The 21,009-nt window shown below is 44.2% G+C and overlaps 1 protein-coding gene and 1 long non-coding RNA gene across 4 annotated transcripts in view; one reads left to right on the top strand and one right to left on the bottom strand.

Annotated features, from left to right (window-relative positions):
• LOC140491353 (uncharacterized) overlaps nt 1-21,009 on the bottom strand; it is a 197,380-nt gene that overhangs the window by 71,454 nt on the left and 104,917 nt on the right. The gene's annotated exons all lie outside the window — the stretch shown is intronic.
• On the top strand, nt 13,094-14,893 carry LOC140491350 (thymosin beta-10). The gene is made up of 3 exons (XM_072589406.1): nt 13,094-13,230; nt 14,417-14,526; nt 14,613-14,893. The coding sequence occupies exons 2-3, from the start codon at nt 14,427-14,429 to the stop codon at nt 14,645-14,647; spliced, it is 135 nt and encodes a 44-aa protein (XP_072445507.1). The 5' UTR covers nt 13,094-13,230; nt 14,417-14,426; the 3' UTR covers nt 14,648-14,893.

Here is a 21,009-nt window from a genome sequence, read left to right as displayed (position 1 = left end):
CTTCCGCTCCTATGTCTTATGGTCTTATATTCTAAATTAATCTCGTCTCATTTGCCAGCATTTGACCCATATCCCTCTAAACCTTCATATTCATATACCCATCTAGATGCCTTTTAAATGTTATGATGAGGAGGTGCTGATGTTGGACTGGGGTGGGTAAAGTCAGAAGTCACAAGACACTAGGTTATAGTCCAACAGATTTATTTGAAATCACAAACTTTCAGAGTGCTGCTCTTTCATCAGGTGATGTGGTGACAAAGGAGCAGCGCTCTGAAAGGTTGTGATTTAAAATAAACCTGTTGGACTATAACTTGGTGTCTTAGGCCTCTTAAGTGTCGCAATTTTACTTGCCTCCTCCACGTCCCCTGGCAGCACATTCCATACATGCACCATGCTCTGTCTGAAAAAGTTCCCCTTACGTCCCATTTAAATCTTTCTCCTCTTATCTTAAGCATATGCCCTCTAGGTTTGGGCTCCCCTATTCTGGGAAAAAGACCTTGGCCAGTCACCCTATCATTGCCTCTCATGATGAACTTCAATAAGGTCACACCTCAGCCTCTGAGGGTGATGAATGTATGGAATGAGATGCCAGAGGAAGTGTTGGATGACTCTATGATTCTAATGACAAATATAAATAAATGTGAAAGAAAAACAGAACATCTCAGTTTCTTTTGAGTTAGTTGAGCTAAAATTTCAACTCTCTGGTTTGGAGAATAATGTGAAATTTCAAGAGCAAAGGCTGAACAATTAGGCCAGGATTAATCTAAACTTGAGAATACCATTTCTGAGATGATGAAGGTTTTGAAAGACATTTCTGTTCAACTCACAAGTATGAATGAATAGCTGAAGGAGCAAAAGAGAAAACAGGATGAACAACAAGCCATGTATCATCAATTCAGTGAAAAGTTTGCCACTCTATGTGATGGCCTGGAGCAACTCACACATAAGACAGATCAGGCTTAGCATGAGTGGCTACTGAAATATTGGCCTGAGACCAAAGTATGTTGGAGGAAATGGCAGAGCTGCAAAAACAGGTGGAGGCGCATAGCCAACACAGCAAGGATCTGCAAACCACTCAGAAGAGTCATTTCAGAAACTAATGCCAGCAATAGTGAGAGAACTCAAGCTGGACATCGAGGAAACATTGAAACAGCAAGTGGAAGAGTTTCAGGCTTCAAAGAAAACTTTTTAAAAAACAACTTTACAAACGGGAAAGCTCAATGATATCATGGGTAACTGTGGAAATCAATGGCAAAACAATCACCACCACATGATCGAGAAGTATCAGCAAATTATTTACTCATTATATAGACTTGTCATTTTTCATTGTAAATAATTGAATTTTCTTTTGGAAATGATGGGGATCTGCCTACCAGACAGTCTGACTGGGGATATGCAAACAGCACACTTGGACTCCAGTTATTATGCTATAATGTTTTCCTTATCACTTGTAATGTTTTATTGTAAATGCTGACTTTATATAAAACTGTGTTCTTCAGACACTGAGGCTGTGCCTCCATGCAGCAAGACTGGATGATATCCAATCTTGAGCTGATATACTAGCAAGTAAAACTGTACAACACAAGTGCCAGGCAATGTCCTTTGCCAAAAATAAAGAATATAACCTATTCTTTGACGTTCAATTGAATTATCATTGCTGAATCCCTACTATCACCAGTGCCACTCACCTGCATTCTGCTGACATGCCCCCCAAAGACCCCACTGTCACTATCCCCACCCCCCAGAACGCCAAGGGGAACATTACCCCCACACTGGCCAATTACCTGCCCTCGACCTCTTCATTTCCAACTGCCGCCGGGACATTAACCGCCTCAACCTGTCGACCCCCCTCCCCCACTCCAACCTCTCACCCTCACAACACGCAGCCCTCCAATCCCTCTGCTCCAATCCCAACCTCACCATTAAGCCAGCAGATAAAAAGGGCGCAGTGGTAGTCTGGCGCACTGACCTCTACACCGCTGAAGCCAAACGCCAACTCGAGGACACCTCTTCCTACTGCTCCCTCGACCATGACCCCACCCCCCATCACCAAACCATCATCTCCCAGACCATACAGAACCTCATCACCTCAGGAGATCTCCCACCCACAGCTTCCAACCTCATAGTCCGGGAACCCCGCACTGCCCGGTTCTACCTCCTTCCCAAGATCCACAAGCCTGACCACCCTGGCCGACCCATTGTCTCAGCATGCTCCTGCCCCACTGAACTCATCTCTACCTACCTCGACACTGTCCTGTCCCCCCTAGTCCAGAAACTCCCCACATACGTTCGAGACACCACCCACGCCCTCCACCTCCTCCAAGACTTCAGTTTCCCCGGCCCCCAATGCCTCATCTTCACCATGGATATCCAATCCCTCTACACTTCCATCCACCATGACCAGGGCCTCCAAGCCCTCCGTTTTTTCCTCTCCAGACGTCCCCAATAGTACCCTTCCACTGACACTCTCACTCGTTTGGCCGAACTGGTCCTCACCCTTAACAATTTCACCTTTGAATCCTCCCACTTCCTCCAAACCAAAGGCGTAGCCATGGGCACACGTATGGGCCCCAGCTATGCCTGTCTCTTTGTTGGCTATGTAGAACAGTTGATCTTCCGTAATTACACCGGCACCACTCCCCACCTCTTCCTCTGCTACATTGATGACTGCATTGGCGCCACCTTATGTTCCCGCGAGGAGGTTGAGCAATTCATCAACTTCACCAACACATTCCACCCTGACCTTAAATTTACCTGGACCATCTCTGACACCTCGCTCCCCTTCCTGGACCTCTCCATCTCCATTAGTGACGACCGACTTGACACTGACGTTTTTTACAAACCCACCGACTCCCACAGCTACCTGGATTACACCTCTTCCCACCCTATCTCTTGCAAAAATGCCATCCCGTATTCCCAATTCCTCCGCCTCCGCCGTATCTGCTCCCAGGAGGACCAGTTCCACAATAGAACACACCAGATGGCCTCCTTCTTTAGAGACCGCAATTTCCCTTCCCACGTGGTTAAAGATGCCCTCCAACGCATCTCGTCCACATCCCGCACCTCTGCCCTCAAACCCCACCCCTCCAACCGTAACAAGGACAGAACGCCCCTGGTGCTCACCTTCCACCTTACAAACCTTCGCATAAACCAAATCATCCGCCGACATTTCCGCCACCTCCAAAAAGACCCCACCACCAGGGATATATTTCCCTCCCCACCCCTTTCCGCCTTCCGCAAAGACCGTTCCCTCCGCGACTACCTGGTCAGGTCCACACCCCCCTACGACCCACCCTCCCATTCTGGCACTTTCCCCTGCCATCGCAGGAACTATAAAACCTGTGTCCACACCTCCTCCCTCACCTCTATGCAAGGCCCTAAAGGGGCCTTCCACATCCATCAAAGTTTTACTTGCACATCCACTAATATCATTTATTGTATCCGTTGCTCCCGATGTGGTCTCCTCTACATTGGGGAGACTGGGCGCCTCCTAGCAGAGCACTTTAGGAAACATCTCCGAGACACCCGCACCAATCAACCAAACCGCCCCGTGGCCCAACATTTCAACTACCCCTCCCACTCTGCTGAGAACATGGAGGTCTTGGGCTTCCTTCACCGCCGCTCCCTCACCACCAGACGCCTGGAGGAAGAACGCCTCATCTTCCGCCTCGGAACACTTCAACCCCAGGGCATCAATGTGGACTTCAACAGCTTCCTCATTTCCCCTTCCCCCACCTCATCCTAGTTTCAAACTTCCAGCTCAGCACACTCTCCTTGACTTGTCTGGACTTGTCGAAACTGCCTATCTTCTTTTCCACCTATCCCCTCCACCCTCTCCTCCTTGACCTATCACCTTCATCTCCTCCCCCACTCACCCATTGTACTCTATGCTACTCTCTCCCCACCCCCACCCTCCTCTAGCTTATCTCTCCACGCTTCAGGCTCACTGCCTTTATTCCTGATGAAGGGCTTTTGCCCGAAACGTCGATTTCGCTGCTCGTTGGATGCTGCCTGAACTGCTGTGCTCTTCCAGCACCACTAATCCAGTATTTGCTTTCCAGCATCTGCAGTCATTGTTTTTACCTCCCTACTATCGATGTCCTGGGAATTACCATTGACCAGAAACTGAACTGGACTAGCCATATAAATAAAATGGCTACAAACACAGGTCAGATGCTGGAATTCTGCAGTGAATAACTTGCCTTCTGACTCCCCAAATCCTGTTCACCATCTACAATGCACAAGTCAGGAGTGTGATGGAATACTCCCCGCTTGCCTGCAGCTCCAACAACACTCAAGAAGCTTAACATCATCCAAGACAAGAGCTGAAAATGCGTTGTTGGCAAAGCGCAGCAGGTCAGGCAGCATGCAAGGAGCAGGAGAATCAAATTTCGGGCATGAGCCCTTCTTCAGGAATCCTGAAGAAGGGCTTATGCCCGAAACGTCGATTCTCCTGTTCCTTGGATGCTGCCTGACCTGCTGCGCTTTTCCAACAACACATTTTCAGCTCTGATCTCCAGCATCTGCAGTCCTCACTTTCAATATCCAAGACAAGTCAGCTTGCTTGATTGGCACCACATCCACAAGCATTCACTCCCTCCACCACCGATGCTCAATTGCAGCAGTGTGCACTATGTACAAGATGCACTACAGTAACTCACCATGGCTTCTTCAACAGCATCTTCCAAATCCTAGAAGGAAATGGGCAGCATATGCATGGAAACATCACCACCTACAAGCTCCCCTCCAATTCACACAACAGCCTGACTTGGAACTATATCGTTGTTCCTCCACCTTTGCTGGGTCAATATCCTGGAACTCCCTTCTAAATGACAGTGTGGGGTTCACTACGCCCCAAGGATTGTAGCAGTTCAAGATGTATAATTAAAGATGGCCAATAAATGTTGACCTAGCCAGCAACACAAACACCCCATGAACACATAATGCAATCAAACACATTGCTAATCAAGTTCTTAGTAAGTTAAAATAATTAAATCACCTTCAGAAGCTTTTAAAATGTTTCCATTTGTACTTTTGAACCTCAAAAAAAAGCTTCAAATTTAGAGGCTCCTCAAAGCCTGCAAATGAGCACGAACAGCAGAAGCTCTCAGTGAGAATTACTTCATCCTGGGCTGGGATTGTGCATGAGACTAACTTCCAGCATTATACTGCAAGATTATAAAAACAATTTGTTGTGAACATAATTTGTGCTTAGAATTCTGATTTTTGTTTTGTATATCTTATGCCTGTTTGAGTCAATTGTTCCAAACAAAAGTGGAAACTCTATCCTTATATTCTTCATACGTATCAATACAAATCGATTTGGCTGGATTACACAAAGGGAGAATCTCTCACCTGCCCATGGCTCTCTGACTTATTTTCTCTGCATTGAAGAGGATACACATTTCTGCATGGTCTATGAAATGTCACTTCTAGTGGTTTTCAAAAATGAAGATATTGGCAAGAAGTTCTGTCTGGTGGCCTGGATTGGATGTATCAGTGGGGCAGTACCCAGAGTGCCAACAAGGACAAAAGTATTCACCAGGAGCACTCCCACATTTGTGGGAATGGCCGGGTAACCCCTGGACTCAACTCCACACTGACTACGCAGATGCTTTAATGGGCTCAATGTTCTTAGACATTGTGAACACCCACTCAAAATTGTTGGACATGCATAGAGTTCATGTGTCAAACGCAAGGTGACAATAGAAAAACTGCCCGGATCTTTTGCAATACATGCATTCCCAGAAGTGCTAGTCACAGAAACAGGCCATCATTTACCAGCAGGGACAGAGTGGGAGGAACCTGACCCGTTGCTAAAATGCCCCAGGAGGAGCTACAGGAAAAAGAATCAGCCTATGTCTTTGGAGTCAGAGAGCAGAGATGTAGTGATTGTAACAAGGTCAGCCAGGTGGATCTCATACAACATGAGTCCCCTGATTGGGGTTGTAAATCTGGCTCAATCAGGGACCCCTTGGCTGACAGATATAAACAGGTGTGTCAGAGGTTCTGTTTACTCTGAGAGTTGGCTCTGAGGGAGCTGAATCAGTGTCAAGGACACTCCACGTGTAAATAAAGAGTGACTTGGTGACGGGATACCAGCCTCTGTGGAATTATTTCACCCCTGTTAACCCAACATTTTCCTATTAACAGATGGTGAGTTAGCTGGCCTATCATGAACTGTCTTTTCTCTTTTTCCCTTTTGTAAATTAAGCTGTTACATTGACGGTTTTCCAATCCTTTGGGACATTTCCAGAATCCAAATATCGGACATTGGTGTGGTCTCTTTTGGAGTTCTGTATCCAGTGCTGGTCAGTCTGTTATAGGAAGGATGGATTCCTGATGAAGGGCTTTTGCCCGAAACGTCGATTTCGCTGCTCGTTGGATGTGCCTGAACTGCTGTGCTCTTCCAGCACCACTAATCCAGTATTTGGTTTCCAGCATCTGCAGTCATTGTTTTTACCTTGTTATAGGAAGGGTATTATTAAATTGGAGAGGATTGAGAAAAGGTTTCCAAAATGAAGATGTTGGTGAGCAGTTCCTGGAAATGGAAGGTTTCAGTTATAAGGAGAGGCTGGATAGGCTGGAGCATTTTTCCACTGAAGCATAGGAAGTTGAGGGGTGGCCTTATAGAGGTTTATAAAATCATGAGGGACATAGATAAGTGAATAGCAAAGGTCTTTTCCCTTAGGTGGGTGAGTTCAAAACTGGGGGTGTATTTTTATTGTGAGATGAGAAAGGTTTAAAAAAATTGAGGGGCAATGTTTTTACACAGGGAGTGTTTAGTGTGTGTGGAATGACCTGCCAAAAGAAGTGGTAGATGCAGGTACAGTTACAACGTTTGAAAAGACATTTGGATAAATGCATGACTAGGAAAGGTTTGGATGGATATGGGCCAAATGCAGGCAAGTAGGATTGGTTTAGTTTGGAAACATGGTTGGCATGGACTGGTTGGACCAAAGGGTCTGTTTCCATGCTGTAGGACTCTATTATTACCAGTGCATGTACCATTGCTATCACTATTTCCTTTGATATCATTGGATGCATCCCAATAGGTCCAAGGAATGTGTTTGTCTTTAGACTGAATATTTCCCTAGCACATTTTCTCTTTTGACAGTTATTATATTTATTTCCATTCCTCCCTTTGCCCATTGGTTATTTAGTCGTTTTGGGAAGCCATTAGTGTCTCCTACTGGGAAGACTGATGAAAAGTATTTATTCAACACATCTGCCATTTCCTGGTTTCCCATTATTATTTCTCAGCTTTGTTGTCCAAGTGGCCTATGATCACTTTGGCTTCTCTCTTCCCTTTTATACATGTAAAGAAGCTCTTACTGTCTGTCTTGATATTACTTGCAAGTTTACTCTCAATGCTTATTTTTTCTCAATTTTTGGTCGCCTTTTATTGCATTTAAAACCTTTCCTAATCCTCTAGCTTACCACTAATCATTTCCACTTTGTATTACTTTTTATTTCAATTTGATGCTATTCTTTACTTTCCTAGTTAACCATTGTTGATGTATCCCTTTCTTGAATCCTCTTTCTCTCTCTGAGATATATGTTTGCTGTGAGCCATAGACTCATCTTAGAATCCCTACAGAAAGAGGCCACTTGGCCCATCAGGTTTGCACCGACCATCCACAAAATTCCCTGTCAAACCCCGTCCTCAACATATCCCTGTAATCCCATATTTATCATGGCTAATCCATGGCTAGCCTGCACACTATGGGCAATTTAACATGGTCAATCCACCTAACCTGCACATCTTTGGACTGAGAGGAAACTGGAGCACTTGGAGATAACCCACACAGACACAGGGAGAATGTGCAAACTCCACACAGACAGTAACCCAAGCTGGAATCAAACCCGGGTCACTACTGCTATGAAGCAGCAGTGCTAACCACTGAGTCACCATGGTTCCTGAACCATGAACTAGTTTCTTAAAAGTGCTGTTGTTCCTCTTTGAGGAATGCCAGCTTTATTTGTTAAAGTCAATTAATTAAGAAAAAGGATATTAGAAATATCTCAGTGATGGGAAGCAGAGTTGGCATGATATATTCATTCATTTGCAGGATGTGGGTCTCATTGACTAGCCCAGTGAATATTACGCATCTGTAATTACCCTTTAGTATTGGTGAGCTGTCTTCTTGAATCACTATGTGATGTAGTTAAATCTACAATGCTGTAGGGAGAGCGTGCCAGCAGTTTGACCTCATGGCAACTAAGGAATGGTGATGTAGTCAAGTTGGTTTTGTGGCTTGGAGAGGACTTGCAGGTGTTGTTGTTGCTGTGCATCTGCTGTACATGTCTCTCTAGGGGCTACTATATGATGAGCTTTAAAGGTACCCTTGAAGTAGATTAGTGAATTGCTGCTGTGCATCCTGTAGATGGTACCCACAACTGCTTTTCAGCAACAATGGCAGAGGGAGTGAATCTTTAAGATGGTGGATGGAGTGCTTTGTCTTGGGATATGGTGGTCTAAATTTGTTTAAGAACTATAACCTGGTGTGTGACTTTTAACTAAGGTTGTTTAATATATCATTACAATTCCATGACACTGTAACCCTTTTGCTATAAATTCTGTGTCATATGATCATGTTCCACAACCACCTGATGAAGAGGCAGCGCCTCAAAAGCTAGTGCTTCCAAATAAACCTGTTGGACTATAATCTAGTGTTGTGTGATTTTTAACTCTGTCCACCCCGGTCTAACACCGGCACCTCCAAATCATGACTTGGTGTTTTTGAGCATTGTTTGAGCTTGATGTGAAGGGCAACCACTCTTCGAGTCATAGATCTATACAGCATACAAACAGACCCTTCAGTCCAACTTCTGGATTAGTGGTGCTGGAAAAGCACAGCAGTTCAGGCAGCATCCAAGTAGCTTCAAAATCTACGTTTCGGGCAAAAGCCCATCATCAGGATTCCTGATGAAGGGCTTTTGCCCGAAACGTCGATTTCAAAGCTACTTGGATGCTGCTTGAACTGCTGTGCTTTTCCAGCACCACTAATTCAGAATCTGGTTTCCAGCATCTGCAGTCATTGTTTTTACCTTCAGTCCAACTTGTCAATGCCAACGAGGTATCCTAAGTTAATCTGGTCCCATTTTCCAGCTCTTGGCCCATATTCCTCTAAACTCTTCCTGTTCATGTACCCATCCAGATGCCTTTTAAATGTTGTAAATGTACCAGCCTCCACTACCTCCTCCGGTTAATTTCATACACTCTCTGCATGAAAAAGTTCTCCCTTAGGTCCCTTTTAAATCTTATCTTAAACCTATGCCCTCTAGTTTTAGACTCCCCTATCCTGGGGAACAGATTTTGGTTGTTTACCCTATCCATACCCTCATGATTTTATAAACTTCTATAACGTCACCCCTCAGCCTCTGATGCTCCAGGAAAAATAGCCCCAGTCCCCCTATAGGTCAAACACTGTGGCCCAACCAATGTCCTGTACAGCCGCAACATAATCTCCCAACTCCTATACTCAATGCTCTGACCAATAAAGGCAAGATACCAAACACCTTCACTATCCTATCTACCTGCCACTCCACTTTCAAGGAACTATGAAAGTGCACTCCAAGGTCTTTTTGTTCAGCAACACTCCCCAGGAACTTACCACTAATTTTTTTAGTCCTGCCATGATTTACCTTTCCAAAATTAGCACCTCGCGTTTATCTAAATTACATTCCATCTGACACTCCTTGACCCATCAGCCCATCTGATCAAGATCCCATTGTACTCTGAGATAACCTTCCTCACTGTCCACTACATCTCCAATTTTGGTGTCATCTGCATACCTCCTATGTTCACATCCAAATCATTTATATAAATGATGAAAAGCTGTGGACCTATCACCGATCCCTCTGGCACACCATTGGTCACAGGCCTCCAGTCTGAAAAGCAACTCTCCACCACTACCCTCTGTCTCCTACCTTCAAACCAGTTCTGTATTCAAATGGCTAATTCTTTCCATATTCCATGTGATCTAACCTTGTTAACCAGTCTACCATGCAGAATGCCTTACTGAAGTTCATATAGATCACATCCACTGTTCTGCTTTCATCAATTCTTTTCATTACTTCTTCAAAAATCTCAACCAAGTTAGTGAGGCATGATTTCCTTCACACAAAGTCATGTTGACTATTCCTAATCAGTCCTTGCCTTTTCAAATACACGTACATCCTGTCCCTCAGGATTCCCTCCAACAACCTGCCCACCACCATATCAGGCTCACTGGTCTATCATTCCCTGGCATTTCCTTACCACCTTTGTTAAATAGTGGCACCACGCTAGCCAACCTCCAGTTTTCCAGCACCAGTGACTATCGATGACACAAATATCTCAGCAAGGGGCCCAGCAATCACTTCCCTAGCTTCCCACCAAGTTCTAGGGTATACTAGATCAAGTCTCAGGAATATATCCACCTTAATGCATTTTAAGACGTCCAGCACCTCCTCCTCTGTAATATGTACATTTTTCAAGATGTAGCTATTTGTTTCCCCACATTCTATATCCACCATGTCCTTCTCCATAGTAAACACTGATGCAAAAATTTGTGTAGTATCTCCCCCATCTCCTACCATTCAACACATAGGTGGCCTTGCTGATCTTGAAGGGGCCCTATTCTCTCCTACTTACTCTTTTGTCCTGAATGTATTTGCATCACTTTTGGAGCTCCGCTCTTTAGCCCATGTTTAAATCAAGGCTGTAATGAGGTCATAAGCTGAGTGGCCTTGGCCGAACTCAAACTGAATATCAGCTAATTGCTTATTATCACTTAATAGCACTTGATAGCTAATAATTGGTTGGGTTGCATTTGTTGTGGTTTTTGTTACAACATACTGAGGTATTTATTCTGAATACTGAGCCGATGACAGTAATGTAGCTATACCGGAATATTTGGCTTGGGATACATCAAGGTCTAGAACTCAAGTCTTCAGTACTGTTACTGGAAAGATGTCAGGACCAATAGCCTTTGCAGTATCTAGTACCTTCAGCCACCTCTTGATATCATTCAGAGTGAATCAAATTGGCTGAAGACTGGCATCTCTGATGCTGCAAACTTCGGGAGAAGGGCGAAATAGATCATCCAAAGGGGTTGCAAATGCTTCAGTGTTCTCTTTTGCATTGAGATGCTGGTGTTGAGGACATCATGTGGAGCCGTCTCTTCCAAAGACTATGTTATGATCACAATTACCAATATAGTCAATGTTGGATGTAACTGTGAGAGGTAGATTGTTCAGAATAATGTAAATTAAGTATTTCTTTCTTGTTGCATCCCTTGCCAATTGCCGCTGACCCAGTCTCGGAGGTATGTAATTTGGAATTTCATGAGTATGACTGCCTCTGGCTGTTGTTTGGTTGGTTTATTGTTGATAGAATTGACAGGGCTGAGTTTGCCATTGTAGTTTCTCATGGCTTGATTGATGCTGGGTGGTCTGCCTGATTTGATTCCTTTTAGGCTTGATACTATAAGTGGCTTGCTAGAACCCTTTCAAAAGGGAATTTAGAGTCAACCACATTGCTGATGTGGCAATATTGGAATGACCACTATCATGTTGGCTTTGACAAAACTACTCTAAATCTATACTAATCTCACTTTCCAGCACTTAGCCCAAAGCCTTGACAGTTATGACATTTCAAGTTTCATCTACGTACTCTTTAAAGACTGTGAGGTTTCTCATCTCAACTACCCTCACAGGTAGTGTAATACAGATTCCCACTAGTATCTGGGTGAAATTATTTTTCTCAAATCCTCCATAAACCTCCTGCACTTCACCTTAAAATTACGTCCTCTTGTTATTACTCTTCAACCAAGCAAAACAGCTGATTTCTATCCACCCTGTCACAATCTAATACACCGCTATCAGGTCCTCTCTCAAAAACCTGAGTCTATCAGGACTTTCTTCATAATTAAAATGCTCCAATCCAGGCAATATTCTGGTGAATCTCCACTGCACCTCCTCCAATACAATCATATCCAACCCATAATACGATGACCAGAATTGCACATAGTACACACGCTGTGGTCTAACTAAAGTTTTATACTGCTCCAACATAACCTCCCTGTTGTTATAATCAATGTCATGACTGAGAAAGCCAAGCATCCCTATGCCTTACAATTACCATATTAATTTGTCCTACAACCTTCAGGAAGCCCTCTGTTTCTCTGAGTTTCCATTATTCTGCCATTAGATTTCTATTAGGTAAGGATATGAAGAGATGTTGGAAACACAGTTGATAAATGGAGTTCAGATGCAGCTACAGCAGATCAATCAGGAGATAACTGCAAAATGGAACTGGCTGGATAGAACAGAAAGTGTCATTTCTGTGTTGGATTATCAAAGTTCTGCACTATCAAAGTTGACGTTGGAAAATTGGCCCAACACTGTTAGAACTGGTCATAAAGGGCCTTTGATGTCCGCTGTAATTTGCTTTGCGGAACTGAACCTGATGCTCTGCAGAAGTGGTTCACATCTATCTTTGCAGAATGGATGAAGAGAGTTGGCCAGGACTTCTGGCAGGGGGCTATATTGAAGATGACACTAGGATGCTTTTTGGGCATCCAGACAAAATCACTGCCATGTTGTGGCACCCATGTTGTGGCAATCAATTGAAAATCAAGTCCAAGCAAGACAAAAGAAACATTTCTAACTAAATTAAATGTTGGCAAGGCACTGTGAGCTGTTCAACAGTTGGTGCTCGGTAAATCCCAAGTCTATTTCTCCCTACAACTGCTGCAGTTCTGCTTGCTTGCCCCTGGCTGTGCTATCATGCAGGGTTACAGATGAGGGAGGGAGCATCTGATCAATTGTCCGCACTCCCTCCTTCCCTCTCTCTCTCTCTCTCTCTCCCAAAGCCTCCCCTCCTCTCTCCCAAACCTCCTCCTCCTCCCTCCTTTCCTCTCATCTTTCTCTCACAATTACCCCATCTCTTCGCCCACATCCCCTTATTTCTCCACCACCCAAGCCTATGTCACCCCTCCGACCACCCTTTTTCCTTTTCTCTTTGTCTCTATCCGGCTTCATTGATTAAATCCAAACCATCCCCTGGGCCCCGCCCCATGAACCATATAAGAGTAGAAGGGGGCGTGGCGATGAGGGGAACGTGCGGGCCCTGGAGGGGGCGGGACCCAGACTCTATAAAAGGTGGAGGCGGCGGCGCTGGCTATTGTTCACGGATCGAGCGGTGGAGAGTGGTCAGTGTGGGTCTGGATAGAGACCGTGAGGGTAAGGAGGGAGCGGCACTTCCTGCGGGCAAGGATGGAGCATTCTCCACCCCCCAATCCCACTCCCCCGGGGTAAGGACAGAGCATTCCCCCATCCCACTCCCCAGAAGGCAAGGAGGGAACTTCTCTCTTTCCCCCCCCCCCCACTCCCCAGAGGACAAAGAGGGAGCATTCCCCCCCCCACCCCCCAACATCCCACTCCCCAGAAGGCAAGGATGGAGCATTCCCCCATCCCACTCCCCAGAAGGCAAGGAGGGAACTTCTCTCTTCCCCCCCCCCCCCACTCCCCAGAGGACAAAGAGGGAGCATCCCCCCCCCCCTCAACATCCCACTCCCCAGAAGGCAAGGATGGAGCATTCCCCATCCCACTCTTTTCTCCCCACTCCTCCCCACATCCCACTTCTCCTCTTCCCCCCACATCCCACTCTCTCCCCACCCCCCAGAAGGCAAGGATGGAGCATCTCCCACGGGACAAGGAGGGAGCATCTCCCTCCCCCGCGGGTAAGGACCCCCACTCCTCGGGGAAGCAGAGAGCGGCACTCCCACCCACAGCAGTTGAGGCGGGAGGGGTGTGCGTTCAACCTCGGCCCGTTCGCGGCTCTCCATCTCCTTTCTCTTCCACTTCTCTCTCTCTTTTCAACCCCCCCCCCCCCCCCCCCCGTTTCTTGTCCCCGGGTGAAGGGAGGCGCCAGCTGCCGTTCACAGCCCGCTCTCTCCCTCTGCCTTTGTCTGGGAAATTCCTTCGTAATGTCCCCCAGAGGGTGGGGAGCGTGCACATACACTCCTCTTCTCTCTCTCTTCCCCCCCCCCCCCGCCCCCCACGGCGGGGTGGGGAGGGGAAAATCATAATGTGGGCGAGAGCAAGGGGGGGGGGAGAACTTGGGTATAGAAGTGGGATCTGGGGGTGGGGGGGGAGCAAGATTATGAATGGGCTGGAGGGTGTTGGTTGTAGATGGCGGGGGGGGGGGGGGGGGGGGGAGAGAAGAGAGGGGTTGCGGAAGAACAGATCGTTTGTGGTAGACCAGAATGATAAAATAATTGCTACTTTTTTCTCCCTTGTTGCTTCATTTATTGTGACCGGTGCTGTGGAGAATTTTGGAACGAGACTCTCTTTAAGCTCCATATTCCCCACCCTGCCGGTGTTACAAATGTGTGGACTGATGTTAAGGCTAACTTTTTTTTTCCAGATTTACTGAAATGGAAGAAAAGCCTGATTTTAGCGAGGTTGCCTCCTTTGATAAGAGCAAGTTGAAAAAGACTGACACAGAAGTGAAGAATACTCTCCCCACAAAAGAAAGTGAGGAATCTGTTGGGATTGTCACTTTTTTCCAGCTGTCACTTTGGTTAACTGTTTTGATCTGAGTTAATTTCTTTCTTTTCCAGCTATTGATCAAGAGAAGAAGGCAGAGAGCAACTAGTTCATAGTTATATCTGACGAGTCAACTCCATCCATGGCTGGAAAAATCTCTAGGGTGCTTTTTTTCTTTTTTAAAGAAACAAAATCACTGATCTATACTGTGAACTGAACTACTGACTGAAGTGAAATATTGCAAAGTAAGGATTTTGGGGCTTCTTATCCCCTGCTTAGTCATTTCTGCTGTGGTCCTCATGCATTCCTCAGTGCTGTAAAAGAAATGAATAATAAAAATTCAATTTGTGCAGAATGTTGTCTTTTGTTTGGTTTGAGCAGGGCTTCACATAATTTGCTTTAAATTTACCAAGTAGGACTAGATAAGAATAGAAGTGTAAAAACCCAAAATTAGGATAATTTGGTGCTAGCCTCAAAGCTTATGTTTGACATTGTGGTAGCAGACTGTGTATGCAGACTGTCCATAACCTTTATCTAATTTGAAACTCCTAATGTTCCAGGCCCTCTTAAACTCCTAAGGGGTGCATTACAGTGAACAGCTTCCTTTATTTCTGCTTGCATTATTCATGATCATCTTAAGAATCCAGCTTAATTGATTAGAATCCATCTTTTCCCCCTTAAGCATTCAAGAAGTGTGCCTTGAGTACCCAGAAACCATCACTTTCCTTCACAGGATTCTTCAGTGGAGCAAGATAGATTGTTTTTGCAGGTATTCAAATCTCTTGCAGAATGTTTTGGTGCAGGTAGACTGCTCTGAGCATTCATTTAATTATAATACATCCAGTTATGTATATTATGAAATCAATTTTGATAAAAACATGTCATCCATTGTGTTTAATTGGGAGTTGTGATTTAAATTAAATGTTAGTGCTGATGTAAGACATTTGCAATTGGATTAGTGTCTCTTATGGCACTTCTATGGGGTGCAGTTACTCTACACCAGAGGCTTGAACTTTAGTTTTTTTAAACAAAATTAAAAGTTCCTGTATAAAAGCAGGCCCAGGAATGTAAAGTTTGACCTTGTGACTTGTTTATGATCATAAAAAATGAAAATCTAATTGGAAATTTCTAGACTTTAAAAGGCAGATTTACATCTAAGCTGAATATTAGTCAAGAAATTGACAGACTTTAAATGTGTATGTTATTTCAACATCAAATAACAGCCTAAACAAACTTTCAAGTTTTGTAGCAATGCTATAAACTGCTCCTTGAGTTTCAATTTGTGGTGGCCTGTCCACTGGAGTTGGACTGCAGAAATTTGATGTAGGCTGTTATTTTCTGTAGAATCAAAGCTTTTCTAAAACCTTTACATAAAACCATAAGATCTAGAGCACAATTAGGTCATTCAGCCCATCAAGTATATCCTGGCTGATATATATTACCCTATTCTGTGCCTTCTCCCTGTAATCCTTGAATCCTTTACTAATCTGTCTGAGATATACTGAATAACTTTACCACTGAAAGCTGCAGAGGCCATGAGTTCCACAGATTCACTACACCAGCTGGGGGGGGGAAAAAAAACTCCGATCTGAAGGGTTGTGCCTTCACTCTGAGGTTGTACCATCTGGTCCTACTAATGGAAACTTCTCCACTCCATTATCTAGACCCCTCAATATTCTAAGTTTCAATGTGATTTTCCTACCATCCTTCTAAGTGCCAACACAGACTCCTCAACTGCTCCTCTTATAAGATCAGTTCTTGTAAACCTTTTCTGGACCTCTACATGGCCAGCACATCCTCTGTTTGATTTGGGGCCTAAAACTGTTCACAATATTTCAAATGTGGTCTGACCGGAACCTTATACAGCCTCAGCAGTATACTCTAGTCCTTGCAAAATGAATGCTAACATTGCATTTACCTTCCTAAGTGTCAAATGAACCTGCATGTTAACCTTAAGAGAATCCTGAAATAGATCTCCTAAGTCCCTTTGTGCTTTAGATTTCCAAGGCTTTATCCCATTTGGAAAATAGTCAATGCCTCCCTTCCTACCAAGGTGCATAACAATTTTGAGAGCCCACTACACAGGTGTGAAGTTAGTGTGGTCTGTTCCTCGTGACTGGGTCCTGCAGGGTGGTGGGGTCTGACCTGGGATTCCTTGAGGTGATTTCTGGCCCAGGATTCCAATAGCCTGAGATTCAGCGGCTTCAATGTTGGCTTTCTGCAGCGGTGGAAAACTTGGTTCCTCTCTTTCTCCTCTCTTTCCCTTGACCTTGGGAACCGATGAACAATGAATTGAACAAAAGTGGACTTTGTCTTAATTTGTTTTATGTATGACTTCTATTGTTAATATAGGTCCTGGAGTATGGTGACAAACACTTTTTGCTGTATTTTGTTGTCAAAATGAGTGACAATAAGTTATCCTACTATTCTATTCTAACTCCAGGTTTTCCCATGTTGCATTTCATTTGCCAACTTTTTACCTACTCTCCCAGCCTGTCTTAGTCCTTCTGCAGTTTCCCTGCTTCCTCAATACTACTTATTCTTTCACCTATCTTTGTATCATCTGTACATTTAGCAACAATGTCCTCAGTTCCTTCGTCCAGATCATTACAATGTTTCTTCCTTTCAAATGTAGTGAATCTTAATTTTTGGCACAAGAGTAGCCTTTGTAGAAGCTTGTCCTATCATTTGATGAATTTGCGGCTTATTTGTATTTGATTTCCACTTGTGCATCTTGACTCCATATCACTTTATGCCCTTGACTGACTGATTGAAAAAAGTCTGTTCGTGCTTGATTTGAGGCAAATTCTTTACAATGGATAATGAGTCTTTACAAACTGGTTACCAGAAGCTATACAACGTGATTCACTGAAGCCAAAAACAAATTGATTTTTTTTTCGAGTCAACCAAAACGAATCATTAAATAATTCAAGCACTATCCATACATGCCAAGATTTAAGAAGACAGTGATGATGCCTCCAGCAGAATCCACTGGAAATGAAATGAGAGAATTAGGGTTTCTCTCTGACAGTGGGAGATGTGGAGGAAAGGTAGCCAGAAAGCCTTACTGTTCTATTGAAGGTTTCCAGGCAGTTTTCAAATATGTTTGAAGAGTCAATAAAGTAAGGGAAGCTTTATTCACTTCCTGAAGCTGCTCTACTCACTGAGACCACTTAAAAAAGCAAAGTCTGACCATTTAATTATAGAAGCCATTGCATCTGCTGTATCTAACTTCAAATTTCAACTCTCTTAAAATAAAGAACCTTGAAGCAAACCAGGCCCACAATGATAAGATTTTTAATAATATAATTAATTTCAACTTAACTTTTATTATTACTTTATATTTTCATATCCATTTCACCTTATGACTTCACTGCTTTTTTAAAAAACTTCTACTAACTTTCAGCAATAGTTGTGAGGTAAACTAATCTCATGCTCTTGTTTAAAGCTTAAAGCTGTGCTGCTGGTTATTTTGAAATCGAAACGCTCAAAAATTAAAAAGGGGCGACGTAAGCTGCACAAATTGCACTGCACAGACTGCTCAGAGGAGAGGCCTTGTGTGGTTGTGACAGGTTATTTTCCCAATTGGTGGATTAGTGGTGCTGGAAGAGCACAGCAGTTCAGGCAGCATCCAATGAGCAGCGAAATCGCTGCTCGTTGGATGCTGCCTGAACTGCTGTGCTCTTCCAGCACCACTAATCCAGTATTTGATTTTCAGCATCTGCAGTCATTGTTTTTACCTTATTTTCCCAATTGGACCATTTAGCCTTCCCTCACCCACTATGAAAGTAAACTGACCTCACACTGCTGAGGAAAATGTGTACAAAATGGCTGTCACAGTTACTCACCCATCAGAACACTTAAATACAGGTGAAATTCTGAGAGTCAAGTTAAAGTTCAAAGTTTGGGAGAAGATTTGTAGCTCAGGTGCTCGTTGTTGTGGTTCTGTTCGCCGAGCTGGGAATTTGTGTTGCAGACGTTTTGTCCCCTGTCTAGGTGACATCCTCAGTGCTTGGGAGCCTCCTGTGAAGCGCTTCTGTGATCTTTCCTCCGGCATTTATAGTGATTTGTACCTGTCGCTTCCGGTTGTCAGTTCCAGCTGTCCGCTGCAGTGGTCGGTATATTGGGTCCAGGTCGATGTACTTATTGATTGAATCTGTGGATGAGTGCCATGCCTCTAGGAATTCCCTGGTTGTTCTCTGTTTGGCTTGTTCTATAATAGTAGTGTTGTCCCAGTCGAACTCATGTTGCTTGTCATCTGAGTGTGTGGGGCTACTAAGGATAGCTGGTCGTGTCGTTTTGTGGCTAGTTGGTGTTCATGGATGCGGACCATTAGCTATCTTCCTGTTTGTCCTATATAGTGTTTTGTGCAGTCCTTGCATGGGATTTTGTACACAACGAACATTGAGACAAAGTATCGTACCCCTGATAACAAGGAAAAGACAAACACAACCTCAACACCAAGGAGAGGGAGACACTAAAATCACTAAGAAACGATAAGAACATAATCATACTACCAGCAGACAAAGGCAGAATGACGGTCATCCTGGACAAAGCAGACTACATCCAAAAAGCACAACAACTACTTGCAGCTATCAATACCTACCAAAAGAGAGAGTTTGACCCCACCCCACAGCTCACCAATAGGATAAACAACACACTGAGGAACCTACAAAAGAACGGACAGATAACCAGGTTTGACCTACAGAGAATGAAACCTGAAAGCAACAACACCCCCAGATTCTATAGACTACCTAAAGTACACAAACCAGACATCCCACTCAGACCCATAGTATCACTACCAGGGACACTATCACACAAACTGGCCAAAGAACTACAGCAGAAACTGAAACACCTGATCAGCGGATCCAGACAATCTATACAGTCAACACAGGAATCCTTGGACATCATCAGAAATATACACATAGACAAGGAAGAAACTATGGTCTCATTCGATGTAACGGAACTGTTCACCTCTATCGACAAAACTCTAGCCAGAGAAATAATAGCCAACCTGCTGGACATACAGAACAGATAACAAGACGGGTAACCTATCAACAAAGACTGCATACTCAAACTACTGGACCTGTGCCTCACAACACACTTCACATTCAACAACCAAATATATGAACAAATTAATGGCACACCCATGGGCTCACCCATCTCTGGACTCAGCAGAAGCGGTAATGCAAAAGTTAGAACAAACAGTCTTACCGCAAATTCAACCCAAACTCTGGGTCAGATATGTAGATGATACCTTTGTAATCATTAAAAACACAGAAATAGAGAACACACACCGGATCATCAACGCCACACTCACAGGAATCCGATTCACTAGAGAGGAAGAAAAGGACAATCAACTCCCATTCCTAGACGTGATGGTACAGAGAACACCGAACGGAGATTTCACCACAAAGGTATACAGGGAAGCCAAGTCCTAAACTACGAAAGCAACCACCCCAACACACACAAAAGAAGTTGCATCAAGACACTGTTCAAAAGGGCCACAACACACTGCAGTGCACCAGAACTGCAAAAAGAGGAAGAGGAACACCTATACAATGTATTTGCCAAAAACGGATACTCCCGTAATTTCATCAACAGATGCCTAAGGGAAAGACAACGGAATGAGGACATGCCACAACCCAAAGGACTAGCCACACTACCATACATCAGGAGCATTTCCGAACTGACAGCCAGACTCCTGTGACCACTAGGACTCATAACAGCACACAAACCAACAGCCACTCTCAGACAATAACTCACCAGGATGAAAGACCCGATACCCAGCATGAGCAAAACCAATGTAGTGTACAAAATCCCATGCAAAGACTGCACAAAACACTACATAGACAAACAGGAAGACAGCTAACGGTCCGCATCCATGAACACCAACTAGCCATGAAACGACATGACCAGCTATCCTTAGTAGCCACACACTCAGATGACAAGCAACATGAGTTCAACTGGGACAACACTACTATTATAGAACAAGCCAAACAGAGAACAGCCAGGGAATTCCTAGAGGCATGGCACTCATCCACAGATTCAATCAATAAGCACATCGACCTGGACCCAATATACCGACCACTGCAGCGGACAGCTGGAACTGACAACCGGATTCAAACCACTACAAATGCCGGAGGAAACATCACAGAAGCGCTTCACAGGAGGCTCCCAAGCACTGAGGATGTCACCTAGATAGGGGACGAAACATCTGCAACAAAATTCCCAGCTCGGCGAACAGAACCACATCAAGTTAAAGTCTCTCAATTCCTCTTGTACATCTCAGATCTGCTACCTGTCTGTGGAAAAGTGTAATGGAGACCTAACGACTAGTTTGAATTTTTTGGCTTAGTTATCATTCGGATTTGATCCAAAAGCTGAATGCATATGGTCTTTTTGCCTTTCTGTTTGACGTCAAGCTTTCTCTTGAGGTTTATGCTTGTGTTTTATTCATTAAAGTGGCAT

The sequence above is a fragment of the Chiloscyllium punctatum genome, chromosome 2 (genome assembly GCF_047496795.1).
Source record: "Chiloscyllium punctatum isolate Juve2018m chromosome 2, sChiPun1.3, whole genome shotgun sequence".
Classification (NCBI taxonomy): domain Eukaryota; kingdom Metazoa; phylum Chordata; class Chondrichthyes; order Orectolobiformes; family Hemiscylliidae; genus Chiloscyllium; species Chiloscyllium punctatum.
Note: the sequence above shows the minus strand (reverse complement) of the source record. Positions and strands in the feature narration are given on the sequence as shown.